Source organism: Rana temporaria, chromosome 2 (assembly GCF_905171775.1).
Source record: "Rana temporaria chromosome 2, aRanTem1.1, whole genome shotgun sequence".
NCBI classification, from domain to species: domain Eukaryota; kingdom Metazoa; phylum Chordata; class Amphibia; order Anura; family Ranidae; genus Rana; species Rana temporaria.
In genome coordinates, this window is record NC_053490.1 from 118,118,090 (window position 1) to 118,132,075 (window position 13,986).

The following is a 13,986-nucleotide window of genomic DNA, read 5'->3' on the forward strand; positions in this document are numbered from 1 at the left end:
TTGCCCGCCTATCACACAGGAGGAGGAGGATTGTGTCAGCATGGAGGTGGAGCCTAGCATTAATTACAGTCCCAAGGAACCCATGGACTTGTACGTGGCTCGGATGAGGTGGCTGCGGATCATGTCGTCCTCAGTGACCCAGAGGACTCCGCACCGAATGCCTTGGCAAACCTACGTTGTATGGCCTCCCTGATCCTGCGGAAGGATCCTCGTATTTGTGCTATCAAGGAGAGGGATCATTACTGGCTGGCAACTCTCCTTGATCCGCGTTACAAGAATAAGGTTGCGGACCTTATCCTGCCGACGCAGAGGGAGCAGAAGAGTAAACATCTTCGGGAGGCCTTGCAGAAAGGTCTGCAACGTGTTCCCAGAGACTGGAGGGTTACAAAATCCTGGTCCTGGACAACGTGTTGCTGAGGTTTCGGTCAGTCACAGAAGGAGCGGTGGAGGAGGTGGCCGTCTGACCGATGCATTCAGACAATTATTTTTTTTTTTTTTTTTTTTTTTTTTTTAGTCCGCAGCCCCAAGGTATGACCGGTTCCAGCAACCATCGCCAGCGTCTGTTTTACATAGTGCGGGAATACCTAGGGACAAGATTCGACTTGGACACCTTTCCCACCGAAAATCCTCTGGCTTACTGGATCTTGAGGATGGATCACTGGCCAGAGCTTGCACAGTACGTAATTAAGCTACTGGCTTGTCCTGCATCCAGCGTTCTTTCAGGAGGCTTTGTAACTGATCACGGGGTGCGCCTCTCCACCGACTGGGTCGATCGACTGACCTTCATAAAAATGAATCGGGCTTGGATCACCACCAGCTACCAAGCACCTGATGCTGATGTAACTGAATAATTAGGCCCAATTTTTCTGCCCCTGTTTAACAGGGGCATGTAATTACAATTTTTGATGCAATACTTTAGTTGGAGCACAGGAATGACCCAGCTGCAGAGTATCTGTGAGGGGTTGAAGTGTTGTGGCACCACCAACAAAGGCCCAATTTTTCTGCTCCTGTTCAACAGGGGCATGTAATTACAATTCTTGATCTAATATTTCACAGCAGGGCCCATTCCTGTGCCCACCAAGAGTAACTGTGAGGGCTTACAGAGTTGTGGCACCGGCACCAAAGGCCCAATTTTTCTACCACTGTTCAACAATGGCATGTAATTACAATTCTTGGTATAATAGTTCACACAGCAGGGCGTTCCAGCACCCCCCAAGACTAACTGTAAGTGCTTGCAGTGTTGTGGCAACGCCAACACCTACGGCCCAAATTTCTGAAGGGTATATACGGCAGGCCCCTACTTTCAAATGACTCATACTTGCAAACGGAAGGAGACAACAGGAAGTGAGAGGAAATCTATTCTCTTCTGTAAGAGGTGTCTCCTGTCCACTGATGCTTTATCACCAATCCTTGTTTCACTAACAAACCCAAATTTTCAAAACCTCATTTGTCATTGGGACAGAAAGTGAATTGCAATCTTCTGAACAGATGCACACAGACAGCAAAACAAATGTTTACAGGAGTGATAACCCTTCTCTATGTTTTCAGAAAAGCTTAAAAATAGATTTTATGGCTGGAGTACCAGTTCAAAATGACAATTCATGAATTAAAAAAATAACAAAACAGTAAAGTTAGCCCAATTTTTTTTTTTTTGTATAATGTGAAAGATGATGTTACACCGAGTAAACATGTCACGCTTTAAAATTGCACACACTCATGGAATGGCGCCAAACTTCGGTACTCAAATCTCTATAGGAGCGATGCTTTAATTTTTTTTAAAGGTTACTATTTTCGATTAAGAGGAGGTCTAGTGCTAGAATTGTTGCACACGCTCTAACGCATGCGACGATACCTCACGTGGGGTTTGAATGGCGTTTACATATGATTTACACTTTTATTTTTTATTTTTATATTTTATTTTTTTTGATCACTTTTATTCCTATTACAGGGGATGTAAACATCCCTTGTAATAGGAATCAGTGTGACGGATCCTCTTTATGGAGAGATGTTGGGTCAATAAGCATGAAATCGGTGAAAAAAACATTCACCGATCTCACAGACAGCCGAAATTGCGGCTTTGTTTACTTCCGGGTACCGGGCGTGACATCATAACGTCACGCCCGGGCCTCCGACTGTCATAGAGATGACTGGTGACCATCTGGTCACCTGTCATCTCTATGCTTCCCCAGCCAGCACCGGCCGATTCGCTCTCCGGGCCCCCGATGGCATGGGAGAGCCCGAAGAAGCACCGGATGGCAGCGGTAGGGGGGGACGTCCCCTCCCGCTGCCTATAAGAACGATCAAGCGACAGAACTGCCGCTTTGATCATTCTTATTGTGCACAGAATCGCCGGCTGAAGAGACGGTGATATCTGAATGATGCCTGTAGCTGCAGGCATCATTCAGATTTCACCGCACAAAGTCGAGGACGTATTTTGTCGTTCAGCGGTTGTGAAGTGGTTTTAACCTCTTGACCACTGGGCACTAAAACCCCCTTCCTAACCAGACGAATTTTCAGCTTTCGGTGCTCTCACATTTTGAATGACAATTACTCAGTCATGCAACACTGTACCAATATGAAATTTTCGTCCTTTTTTTCCCACAAATAGAGCTTTCTTTTGGTGGTATTTGATCACCTCTGCGATTTTTATTTTTTGTGCTATAAATGAAAAAAGACTGAAAATTTGGTAAAAAAAAAAGAATTTTTCTTCATTTCTATTATAAAATATTGCAAATAAGTAATTTTTTCTTCATAAATTTTGGAAACAATGTATACTGCTACATATCGTTAGTAAAAATAACCCAAATTAGTGGATATTATTTAGTCTGGGTGAAAGTTATAGGATCTACAAGCTATGGTGCCAATCACTGAAAATTGATCAATTTGATCACACCTGATGTGCTGACAGCCTATCTCATTTCTTGAGACCCCAACAAGCCAGCAAAGTACAAATACCCCCCAAATGACCCAATTTTGGAAAGTAGACATCCCAAGGTAGTTAGTAAGAGGTATAGTATAGTTAGTTTTTTTTAAGTTAATTTTTTCCCACAATTTTTTTTTTTTTTTTTTCACGCCAAATTGTCACTATAACAAGTTATTTCTCTCACATGGCATGTACATTCCACAAATGACACCCCAAAATATATTCTCCTACTCCTCCTTAGTATGGCGATACCACATGTGTGAGACTTTTACACAGCATGACCACATACAGAGGCCCAACATTGAAGTAGCAACCTCAGGCGTTCTAGGAGCATAAATTACACATCTAATCTCTCAACCACCTATTACACTTTTGAAGGCCCTGGAGCACCGACAATGGAAACCCCCACAAAGTGACCCCATTTTGGAAAGATAACACCCCAACGTATAATCTGAGGCATAATGAGTCTTTTGAACAGTTCATCTTTTTCCAGAAGTTTGGAGAAAATGTGAAAAAAAAAAAACGCTTTTTTTTTTTTTTTACACAAAGTTGTCCATTTATAAGATATTTCCAACACATAGCATGTACATAGCCAAAATGACACCCCCAAATATATTCTACTGCTCCTCCCGAGTATGACGATACCACATGTGTGAGAATTTTACACAGCCTGGCCACATAGAGTCCCAACATCCAAGAAGAACCATGAAGTGTTCTAGGGACATAAATGACGCATTTAATTTCCTTACAATCTATCCCATTTTTGAAGGCCCTTCATATTTCTAGCATATACATACCAAAAATTACACCCTAAAATAAATTTTGCTGAGTAATGGGTAAACAAAATATTACCTGTGGTTTTAGTAGTGCAGTTGTCCACAGGAGGAGAGCCCTGATCCAGGCAGCAGGCAGGGACGTGGTCAGCGTCGGTGAATGGAATTGTCCAGGCAGCAGGCAGAAATATTGTCCATAGTCAGTACTGGCAGGGTTACAGTCCAGGGTCAGTGCAAGTAGAGACATTGCCAGCATTGGTCCTGGTAGATATTGGTCCTGGTAGTAAGCAGGAACATGGTCCAAGTAGCAGGCCAGGAAAGAATGGGGACAGGGGTAGAGGCTTCTCCCACCCGAATCTCTTTGAAGCCTCCGGGCAACCAGACCCTAATCCGGGAATGAGAAAACTAAACTATTTTTCATCCAGAAAAACAATTCTGGAGCCCCTCACATATGTGAGACCCCTGTGTTCCCACTTGCATAGCAGGGTAAAAGATCAATCCAAGAGGCAGGCAAAAAGCGTGGTCAAACAGTCCAGGGTCAGTTCCAGAGCGGGCAGAAGTAGGTACAGTTTAGTGTTGGGCAGAAGCATAGTCGTATAACAGGCCAGGGTCAGTTCCAGAGCAGGCAGAGGTAGGTACAGTTTAGCGTTGGGCAGAAGAGTAGTCGTATAACAAGCCAGGGTCGGTTCCGGAGCAGGCAGAGGTAGATACAGTTTATCGTTAGGCAGAAGCTTAGTCGTATAACAAGCCGGGGTCAGTTCTGGAGCAGGCAGCTGTATGTACAGTGGCATAAGAGGTGTGGCGGTAAATGACAATTACGTTTACCATACTTTCCTAATAATGTAGAAAAGTATGGTAACGGCGGAAACATTGACTCAAACAAAGGCCTGGTTGGGAAGGACAATCAGGGCAATAATATGTAGTGTCTTTTCTAGTTCCTTCTTTGGTGCACACCCGGCATCTCTTCTGACGTTTTCGGCCTGATGCATGGGGGGGGGATTTTCTCAATAAAGTGTCGTCCATGGAGTCTGCTCACGCAATCAGAGCGAATGCCATCTGGTGAGTCTTCAGGGTACAAAAGGGAGGAGAAAATTTCTTCTTGGTAATAAAGATAAGATAAGGGGGTCCTTGTAGATTTACGGTAAATGACATAAGTGTTGTAAATGGCCAAACTGAAAAGATATATGGAGACCTTTTTGTACCAATAGCGGCTTTTTCTTGTGGGAAGGTATGGTTCGAGCATCTGATCATTGAAATCGACTCCCCCCATGAACAGATTATAGTCTTGAACACATGCCGGTTTTTGGACAGGGCCGTTTCTTCTGGGGATTTCCACGTAGGTGTCATTATGTATCGTTGAGAGCATGTGTACGTTTCGTTTGTCCTTCCACCGGAGAGCCAAAACTTCTTCATTCCGCAAAGACGCCGTCTCCCCTTTTCGCAGTCTTTCCATAACGAGCCTTTGCGGGAAACCCTTCCTATTGGGTCGCACTGTACCACACGCTGGAGTGCCCATCCGGTGAAGGTTGCGGAAGAGGGGCAAGCTTGTATAGAAATTATCCACATAAAGGTGGTAACCCTTTCCAAGGAGTGGATATACAAGATCCCAAACAATCTTTCCGCTGGCTCCGATATATTCTGGACATTCAGGGGGATGCAGTTGGGTGTCCTTCCCTTCGTACACCCGGAAGGCGTAGACGTACCCCGTGACCCGGTCACATAGCTTGTAGAGCTTAACCCCATATCGGGCCCTTTTGTTTGGGATATACTGCTTGATGCCAAGCCTGCCTGTGAAGTGGACCAATGACTCATCCATGGAAATATTTTGGTCGGGGACAAATAACTGGGGAAATTTCTCTGAGAAATTTAGAAGTGGCCGAATTTAAAATAATTTGTCATGTGATGGGTCATTTCGGGGAGGGCACTGGGCGTTGTCATTGTAATGGAGGAAACGCATTATCATGTGGCATCTGGTTCTTGACATAGTGAATGAAAAGACTGGCATCTGGTGGATGGGTTTTTTGGACCAATATGCGTATGATTCATTTTTTTTTGAGAGCCCCATGTTGAACGTTAGGCCTAAAAATAATTTAAATTCCTCCACTGTCAATGCTTTCCATTCATAGGGACGGGTGTAACTTGAATAAGGGTGGTCTGTTATGAATTGCTGTGCATAGAGGTTGCACTGGGCCACGATGGAGGATAATAGGTCTTGGGTAAAAACTAAATTAAAAAAATCAATAGGGGCAAAGTTCTGTGTTCAGCTGAACACCTGGCTGGGCGGTGAAAGGGGGGATGTTTGCTGCTCCGGAATTGGGGGGGAAGCCACGTAGGGGTTTTCAAGGGCATAGGGAAGGCTGGCATGGGTCCTAACCCTTTGGGGCTGAGATGACACTCTGCTAGTTATTGGCTTTTGCTGCAGTGGTACTTAATTTCTCCTGGATGGTACTGAGCTGCTAGTTGATGCCACTGTATTTCTGGTGGATGGCCGCGAGCTGCTGGTTGATGCCACAGCGCTACTTGTGGTAGCCTGCTGCCCCATGTCAGAACGCCTTCGTTTCATGGGCACACTTTGCTCTTCCTCTGAATCTGTAGAAGACCCACTGCTTCCAACCGGGTCATATTCTGAATCGGAGAGCTCCCCGCTGCTCTCGTCGGTCAAGCACATATGTTCGTATGCCTGCTGAGTGGTAAAAAACTTTTCTGCCATACTGGTGACTGTGGGCTGTGGTGACAAACTATGGTAGGGAAACTGGAACAGATATGGCTGCACTGATGGGTACTGATGAGATGAGGCTGGTCTAATGAGTGTGCACTGATGGGTACTGAGGGTGCACTGATGGGAACTGATGAGGGTGCACTGATTATCTGCCACTGATATGCACTGATAAGGCGGCGGTGATGAGGATCCACTGATGAGCACTCGCTTATGGGCACTATTGGGCACTCTAGTGGTACTGATGAGCGCTGTAGTGGTGCCAGATGAGCACTATAGTGGCGCTGATGTGGTACTGATGGCACTAATGTGGCACTGGTGGCACCGATGGAGCACTGATGAGCACTGTAGTGGCACTGGTGTGGCACTGATGGACACTGGCAGCACCGATGAGCACTGTAGTGGCACTGGGCACGGTAGTGGCACTGGCGGCACTATAGTGGCACTGGTGTGGCACTTATGGACACTAGCAGCACCAATGGGCACTGAAGTGGCAGAGGTGACACTGCTGGGTACTGTGTGGCACTGCTGGGAACTGTGTGGCACTGCTGGGTACTGTGTGGCACTGCTGGGCACAAGAAAAAATGACACTCACTTTTAAAATGTCTTCTCTCCTCACACTCTGTAACGGTGTGAGGAGAGAAGAGAAGGAGACCTTTGGATGACCTGCTTTTGTTTACTTTTTGATCGCTCCCTCATTGGAGGGAGCGATCAGGTGGTGAAGAGCCACTATCATTGGCTCTTCACCGTGATCTGTGTTGCGCCGGGTCTCCTGGACCCGGCGAGCACGCACACTCCCGCGAGCGCGCCGCAGGGCGCGCGCAAAACACGGAACTGCACAAGGACATCCCAGGGACGTCCTAGAACAACTCGACCGCGCTGTAGCAGCATTTCTGCTATGGCGCGGTCGGCAAAAGGTTAAAGGAATTTTTTTTTTTTTTATTTCACTGCTCCAGAAAAAAACTACCGTCTTTAAAACTTTTTATTCCATTGATACATGTTCCCTGGGGCAAGACCCGCGTTCTCGAACCCGTTTTCCGACAATAACTTGCATATTAGGCTTTAAAATGAGCACTTTTGAATTTGAACGTTTGAGTACCATTGACGTCCCAATGTTCGTGCGACCGTTCGGTCCGTTTGAAGGTTCTGGTGCAAACTGAACGGGGGGGGGGGGGGGGTTTGGCTCATTGTGTGTGTGTGTGTGTGTGTGTGAATTTACCACAGGTGGACTCTAATTAATTTGTCAAAATCTAAAGGATGCACCTGAGTTGAATTTTGAGTGTCATGACAAAGGCTGTGGAATATATACATTTTTACCACTATAGCTATATTGCACTGGGGGTTTGGTTTGTGTAATGCACTGGGAGATTGGTCTGTGTAAAATTCTAACTGGATCATTGGATCGTGTGTCCGTGTTCATCCGATCCTAATTTTTTTTATTATTTATTTTTTTCTACCGTCTGCGGATTGGATTTTCTTCCGTCCGCAAAATCGGAGCTTTGCGGAGGTGGATGATTACGGGTGCCAGCGCATGTTCATCCGCTGACACCCGCAATCACATGGGGACCAATGTATGTCCCGTTTTCATCCGCAAATGGATGGATGAAAATGCGGACATACGGTCCGCACATGTGAAAGGGGCCTTAGAGTGGAGAGGGATTACAACTCCTGTCAGGTTTTTGTTGCTGTCTAATTGTCCTGCTTACCACTATCCTTGAACGTAAAAGCAAATGAAAATCCCACATTTTTGGTTTGTTTCTGGCCAGTGTTAATTTCTTTGACTAAAACATTTTAGTCGACTAAACGAATACTATTTTATTTGACTCGACTAAAACAGTTGATGACTAAAATGGCATTTTAGTCAAGACAAAAAATGGGACTTAGCCCTGGTTCACACTGGGCTGCGGGAGTGAAGCCGTGCGAGTTCAGCTGAACTTGCACGGCTTTACTCCCGCTGGCAGTCCCGATTTCGGCCGCGATTTAAGACATCTGTGCAGGTTTCTGCACAGATGTCTATGTAAATCACGGCCCGAAATTGCAAAAAGTAGTACAGGAACTTTTTGGAATCGGTGCAGCGCCGCAGATGCAGCGTCGCACCGATTAGGACGGTGTCATTGCCGGCAAATGCCGCTGATTTGACATGCGATTTCACATGTGAAATCGCATCGCAAATCGTACCCAGTGTGAACCTGGGCTAAAACTGTATTTTAGTCAAGACTAGGACTAAATTGAAATTTATTTCCAAATTAACACTGGTCTGTAGTGCATGTTCATGCCTCAATACCATAAATAACATTAGATTTGTGATTCCAGCAATATGAGTTTGGAAATTGTAGAGAAATGTTAACTAATGCATTACAATTTAATTACACGACTAAAATGAGTTTTAGTTGACTAAAATGTAGGACACTTTAGTCGACTAAAACAATTGCAGAAGACTAAAATGGGACTAAAACGCTTTCCTCTTTGTCTGTGGGACAGGAAGTGAAGGAAAATCTCCCATGTGACTGGTTATAACCCTCCCCTACTCAATCCTAAATGGGGGAGGGGTGCTTATAGTTCTACTTTACTGACTATGAAGTTTGGCACTGGCCACTTCCATGTTTTTGTGCTAACAAATTCATACATAAACTGACATTTTGTTTCTTTCCTAACCTTTTCATGCAGGTTAACCTCTGCAAAAGGACTGCCTTCCCTTCAATATGGCACTTGCAACTACAGCAGATTTTGCCACAGGTATGGATGGCTTTCGGGCTGAACTCCTTGTTTTGTATATGGAGTGTATACAGTATGCATTATGACATTTTCCTAGACCAGGGGTAGGCAACCCCCAGCACTGGTGGCACACCAAGCCTCTTTTGCCGGCACTCAACTCCCTCCCCAGCAGCAGTGCAGGAAAGTGTCTTGAGATACTAATGCATGCCAATCTCGGACTTCCTCACTCTGCACCTGCATTGTGGGGAAGGCACCGTGCCCCCACACATTGTAAAAGATGGAGAAACATTGTTTGGTTCTCTAACTTTGCTGTAGCTGCGATCATAAGCTTTTGTGATGGGGAAGAGATTGGGCGGGGGCGCAGTCCCTGTTTGCAGTCCCTGTTTGCCAGTCCTGCTAGCCCCATTCGCCATCTGGAGGAAGATGACTCGCTTGTTTGCCGCTACCATTCTCAGAAGGGATTTCATGTGATTGATAAAACTACAATTGGGTGACAGTTTGTGGAATTACTGTTGAGCTTCTTGGAACTTTGTAATTATTCCAGAACCTTTGTTTCACTTACTACTAAACCCCTGCACAGTATTCAGCACAATTTTTTTCTCAGCTGCGGTGGCCCAACTTGATCCTTGATGATCCTGCCCACTGATTTCAGAAAATGTCCCTGAGCTCATCATTGCGCATCCATTCAATATGCTTGTATGTGACATCACATACAAGTACGTGGGCTGGATGCGAGAGGTGGATCAGCTTTATGAGTGTGCCAGGACAGTTGCATGTCTCTGCTTCCTTTCACCATCCTGTATATCACACATAGCATAGATGAGAAGAGGGTACAGCAGTGGAGCAGATGAGCAGGAGGGTACAGCAATGAGCAGGAGAGGTAGAACAGAAGAGCAGTTGGGCCAGCGTGGTGGTGGGGGGGGGGGGGGGTTGGGCGTTCAATGGTGAGACAGAAGAGCAAGGGGGTTAAAGTGGTGGGGCAGATGTGCAGGAGGTACAGTGCTTGAAGGGGGGTTTAGCAGGGGGTTTCAGTGTTAGGGTGGAGGAAAAAGGACAAATGAGCAGGGGGGTACAGTGTGGGGGGGGGGGGGGCGGCTCAGATGTGAAAAGAGGGGGTTTTGGTGGGGCATATTAGCAGGGGGTTACAGTGATCTGAGGTGTGTGAAGGTGCATGAATTGGGGCTGATCTGAGGCATGAGTGCAGAATGTTATTTGTCTCACTACTAAAGTAATTTACAGCATTTACTAATATATATATATATATATATATATATATATATATATATATATATATATATATATATATATATATATATATATATATATATATATACACATACATACATACACAGGGCTCAAAATTTCAAGTCCTGAGCTACTAGCCAGGCCTCAAGAGTTACTCGCCACCAGTTGCCCCACCTAATTCATACACTGCCCTGCGCCTAATTGCACCCGTAAACACGCCCTCGTAGATTATCTCATGGAATGACAATGTTTTATGCAGAATCAAGTTACAAACTTAAATATTACCAACAACAACTTTAACAAAATGGGACAGGGCACTGGGGGCAGACCAGAGGGACAGGGCACTGGGGGCAGACCAGAGGGACAGGGCACTAGAACTGGGTCTCTTCCCCATTCTCTTGCTGTCTCCTCTGCAACTCCCATCCATCCTTTCTCTCCCTCTCCTATTCATCTCATCAGGAGCCTGTGTGTGCTGCTCCACGCTTGCATGTCCCCACTTCCCACTTTTATTCAGGCTGGCAGAGAGGAGAGGAGCTGTAGCACAGCGGGAGGAAGTGCAATCCAGCACTGAGATCCACACAACTGCACAGCCATTGACACCACACTGACAGCGCACACTGACAGCGCACAGCACACATTGAGACTAGTCTGTTCACAGTGCTCAGGCTAAACTGTTGGACACTTACATAGAGCACAAGGAGAAGAAAACTGCACAAACTAGAAGGCTGCCACTCTCATGTCAGGGCAACTTTCAGTGAGCGCTGCACCGGAGTGGTAATTTTTGCAATCCTCCACCTCACTCATTACTTTCTGCTCTCCAGCTACATTGTTCGGGGCCCGGGGGAGGGGGGCAGGCTCAGAGAGGTCATACTGTTAGGTCCCATGGCTTTATGAGAACTGTAAGGAGAGCACCTGCGTACTGCTCTGCCTGTGCGCGGCTCACCCGACTACTTTTCCCGAGCATGCACCTTTGCTCTTCGGCCTCCAATCTCATCTGGAAAGTAAGTGTAGGCACAGATTGGAGGGAGATTGGTCATGCAGCCCTGTCATCACTCGCCCCCAGCTTAAATCCACTCGCCAAATGCTAGTAGGCGAGTGGAAATTTTGAGGGCTGTATATATATATATATATATATATATATATATATATATATATATATATATATATATATATATATATTATATGTTGTTATAAAATCGGCACGCTCAATTTCTTTGAAAACGTGCTCAAAAGGTTGCCTACCCCTGTCATAGACTGTAGTAGGGGCCTGTACTAACAAGCTTTTGTTTTCAAGTGGGCTTTGGATCCTGTACAGTGTAGGTCAACTACACCTGTCACATTTTTGAATGATCTCTGAAGCATCTAAAACCCATAAGTACAGGCCCAAACTCTGTTCATAGTAGCATTGTAAAAAAAATAAAACAGATTCTTATATATTATTCCTCCCTCCCAACAGTTGTGAAAGCAACAGTAAGCTCTGCTGACATGGATGTTGATGCATCAGTAATTGCAGGTAAACGCAGACAGACTATCATTATTGGGGTGTGTGTTGTAAACGGGGGGGGGGGGGGCACTGGTAACTTCTGGTGTTCCAAAAGATGCACAACAGGGAAATGTTAAATGCTTCTTTTTTACTATATATATATATATATATATATATATATATATATATATATATATATATATATATATATATATATATATATATATATATATATATATATATATATATATATATATATATATATAATTTCTGCATAGTGCCCACTTCAAACTTGTACAATGGTGAACTGACCTAAAAATGGGCCAAATTTGACTCGCAGTACCTAGTTTTGACAAGTACCCAGCTCCCACTTCCCCCCCCCCCCCCCCCCCTCAGGCGGCTCCTCCTCTCCCCCTACTATCTTCTGGGATGGGTCCCAGAAGATTGCTCGGCCATTCAGGATGGCACAAGGCGACTGCTTGTGGATTCACACCCGGGTGCCCACACTAGTGATGCCCGAGGAGAGGCTGGGGAGAGAATCGGGGGGGGGGGGGGGGGCTTTGTCTTTTGGCTGGATCATGGAACAGGTGAGTGTCAAAGTCAGCGGCTCTTTGTTGTAGCTGTTGACTTTTAATAAACTGAAAAAACGAGTGGCACTCTACTTTAGGGTAAAAGTATGTACACACAAAATAACGTAACTCGGTTTAGTCTGTTAGTTTAGTAGGTCAGATTTGTGCCAGCCATAGTCAACAGTGTAATCGGATTCTTTAGGCTGGGTTCACACCTATGCGAATTAAGTGTGGCTTAAACTGCATCCAATTCGCAGAACATTTCTAAATACATTGTTTTCAATGAGGCTGGTTCACATATGTGCGATGCATTCGCACTGCGCATTGCCGAAAAAACATGTGCGTTTTCTAGGCATTGCGGTGCGAATTCAGGCCCATTATCTTCTATGGGCACGCAGCTGATTCGCAGATGTGTTCATTTCTCTTTCACCTCAATACACTTCCCCCCTCCCAGGTCTCCAAATTTGCATCTAAAATGGAGCTGATCAGCTGAACAGTTCTCTTATCTCTCTGCAGAGATAAGAGAGCTGAAATTCTCACCGCACAAGTGTGAATCCGGCCTTAAGGTTTAAATGGGAGCTAACCTATGATGGTGGACTAGACAGATGCCACATTCAGGTAAAGGATTAAAGCACTGTGCAGCATTGGCTTACTTGTGAACCTTTTATCCAAAAGATCTTCATCTGGTTAATGCTGCGCTTGTCGGCTTTTAAAATGGTTGTGAATCTACCCAAAAGTGGCCACTTATTTTGTGTAAAAAATGAGTCACAGATTAAATTTTGAGCCATAAACGTGAAGATGTGACAGGACTAAAAATGCCTATTCAATGCTTGAAAAGCTTCAAATGTTCTGCTGGAAGAGGGGACACAATTATTTCACAGGAACACAAGACTCAGATGTGGGGCTGCCACTTATTGACTGAAGTCTTTGGCTGCTTTCACACTGAAACCACCAGGGCGTCGGCGGTATCGCGGCACTTTACTGTCGTTTTGGCGTCTAGCGGGGTGCTTTACCCCCCCCCCTAAACTAGCGGCCGAAAAAGGGTTAAAAGCAACACGGCCCATTGATTTCAATGGCCAGGGGCACTTTAGGTGCAGAGAGTTCACAGCTTCTAAAGCGCTGCAAAGAAGCTGCTGGCAGGACTTTTCTTGACGCCCTGCCAGCGCCCCAGTGTGAAAGCACTCGGGCTTTCACACTGGGTTTGCAGCTGGGGCTTTTTTTTCAGGCGCTATTGCTGCTAAAGCGCCTGGAAAAAATGCCTTCAGTGTGAAAAGGGTCTAAAGCAGGCCAGAAAATTGCTTGCTTTCCACCATCAACAGTCGGCTTATGGGTCCACTGGTCCCCCTGCCCTAAGTCTGAATCTTGGCCAGTCCCTGCTGAACTGGCTGATATTCGAACCATGTATGGTCAGCTTAAATTTCCTTATCTTTTGGCTGTAGGCTTTTATTCATTGCTCCTACAGCTTTCTTAATGTGCTAGGCCTCATGTAGTTGTATTAAAGGCTAAGTTCAGCTTTTGAAAGGATGAAAAGTAAATGGGGATAGATTGGTTAGACAGGCTTC

General features: G+C 45.4%; 1 protein-coding gene across 2 annotated transcripts in view; it reads left to right on the forward strand.

Annotated features, from left to right (window-relative positions):
* The window catches only part of LOC120929420 (small cell adhesion glycoprotein), a 46,201-nt gene that overhangs the window by 29,861 nt on the left and 2,354 nt on the right, over window positions 1-13,986 (forward strand). For both annotated transcript variants that reach the window (XM_040340837.1, XM_040340836.1), the window contains exons 2-3: window positions 9,080-9,148; window positions 11,829-11,885. In XM_040340837.1, the coding sequence (XP_040196771.1) occupies window positions 9,115-9,148; window positions 11,829-11,885 (91 nt within the window). In that variant the 5' untranslated portion in view covers window positions 9,080-9,114. The remainder of the gene's footprint in view (window positions 1-9,079; window positions 9,149-11,828; window positions 11,886-13,986) is intronic.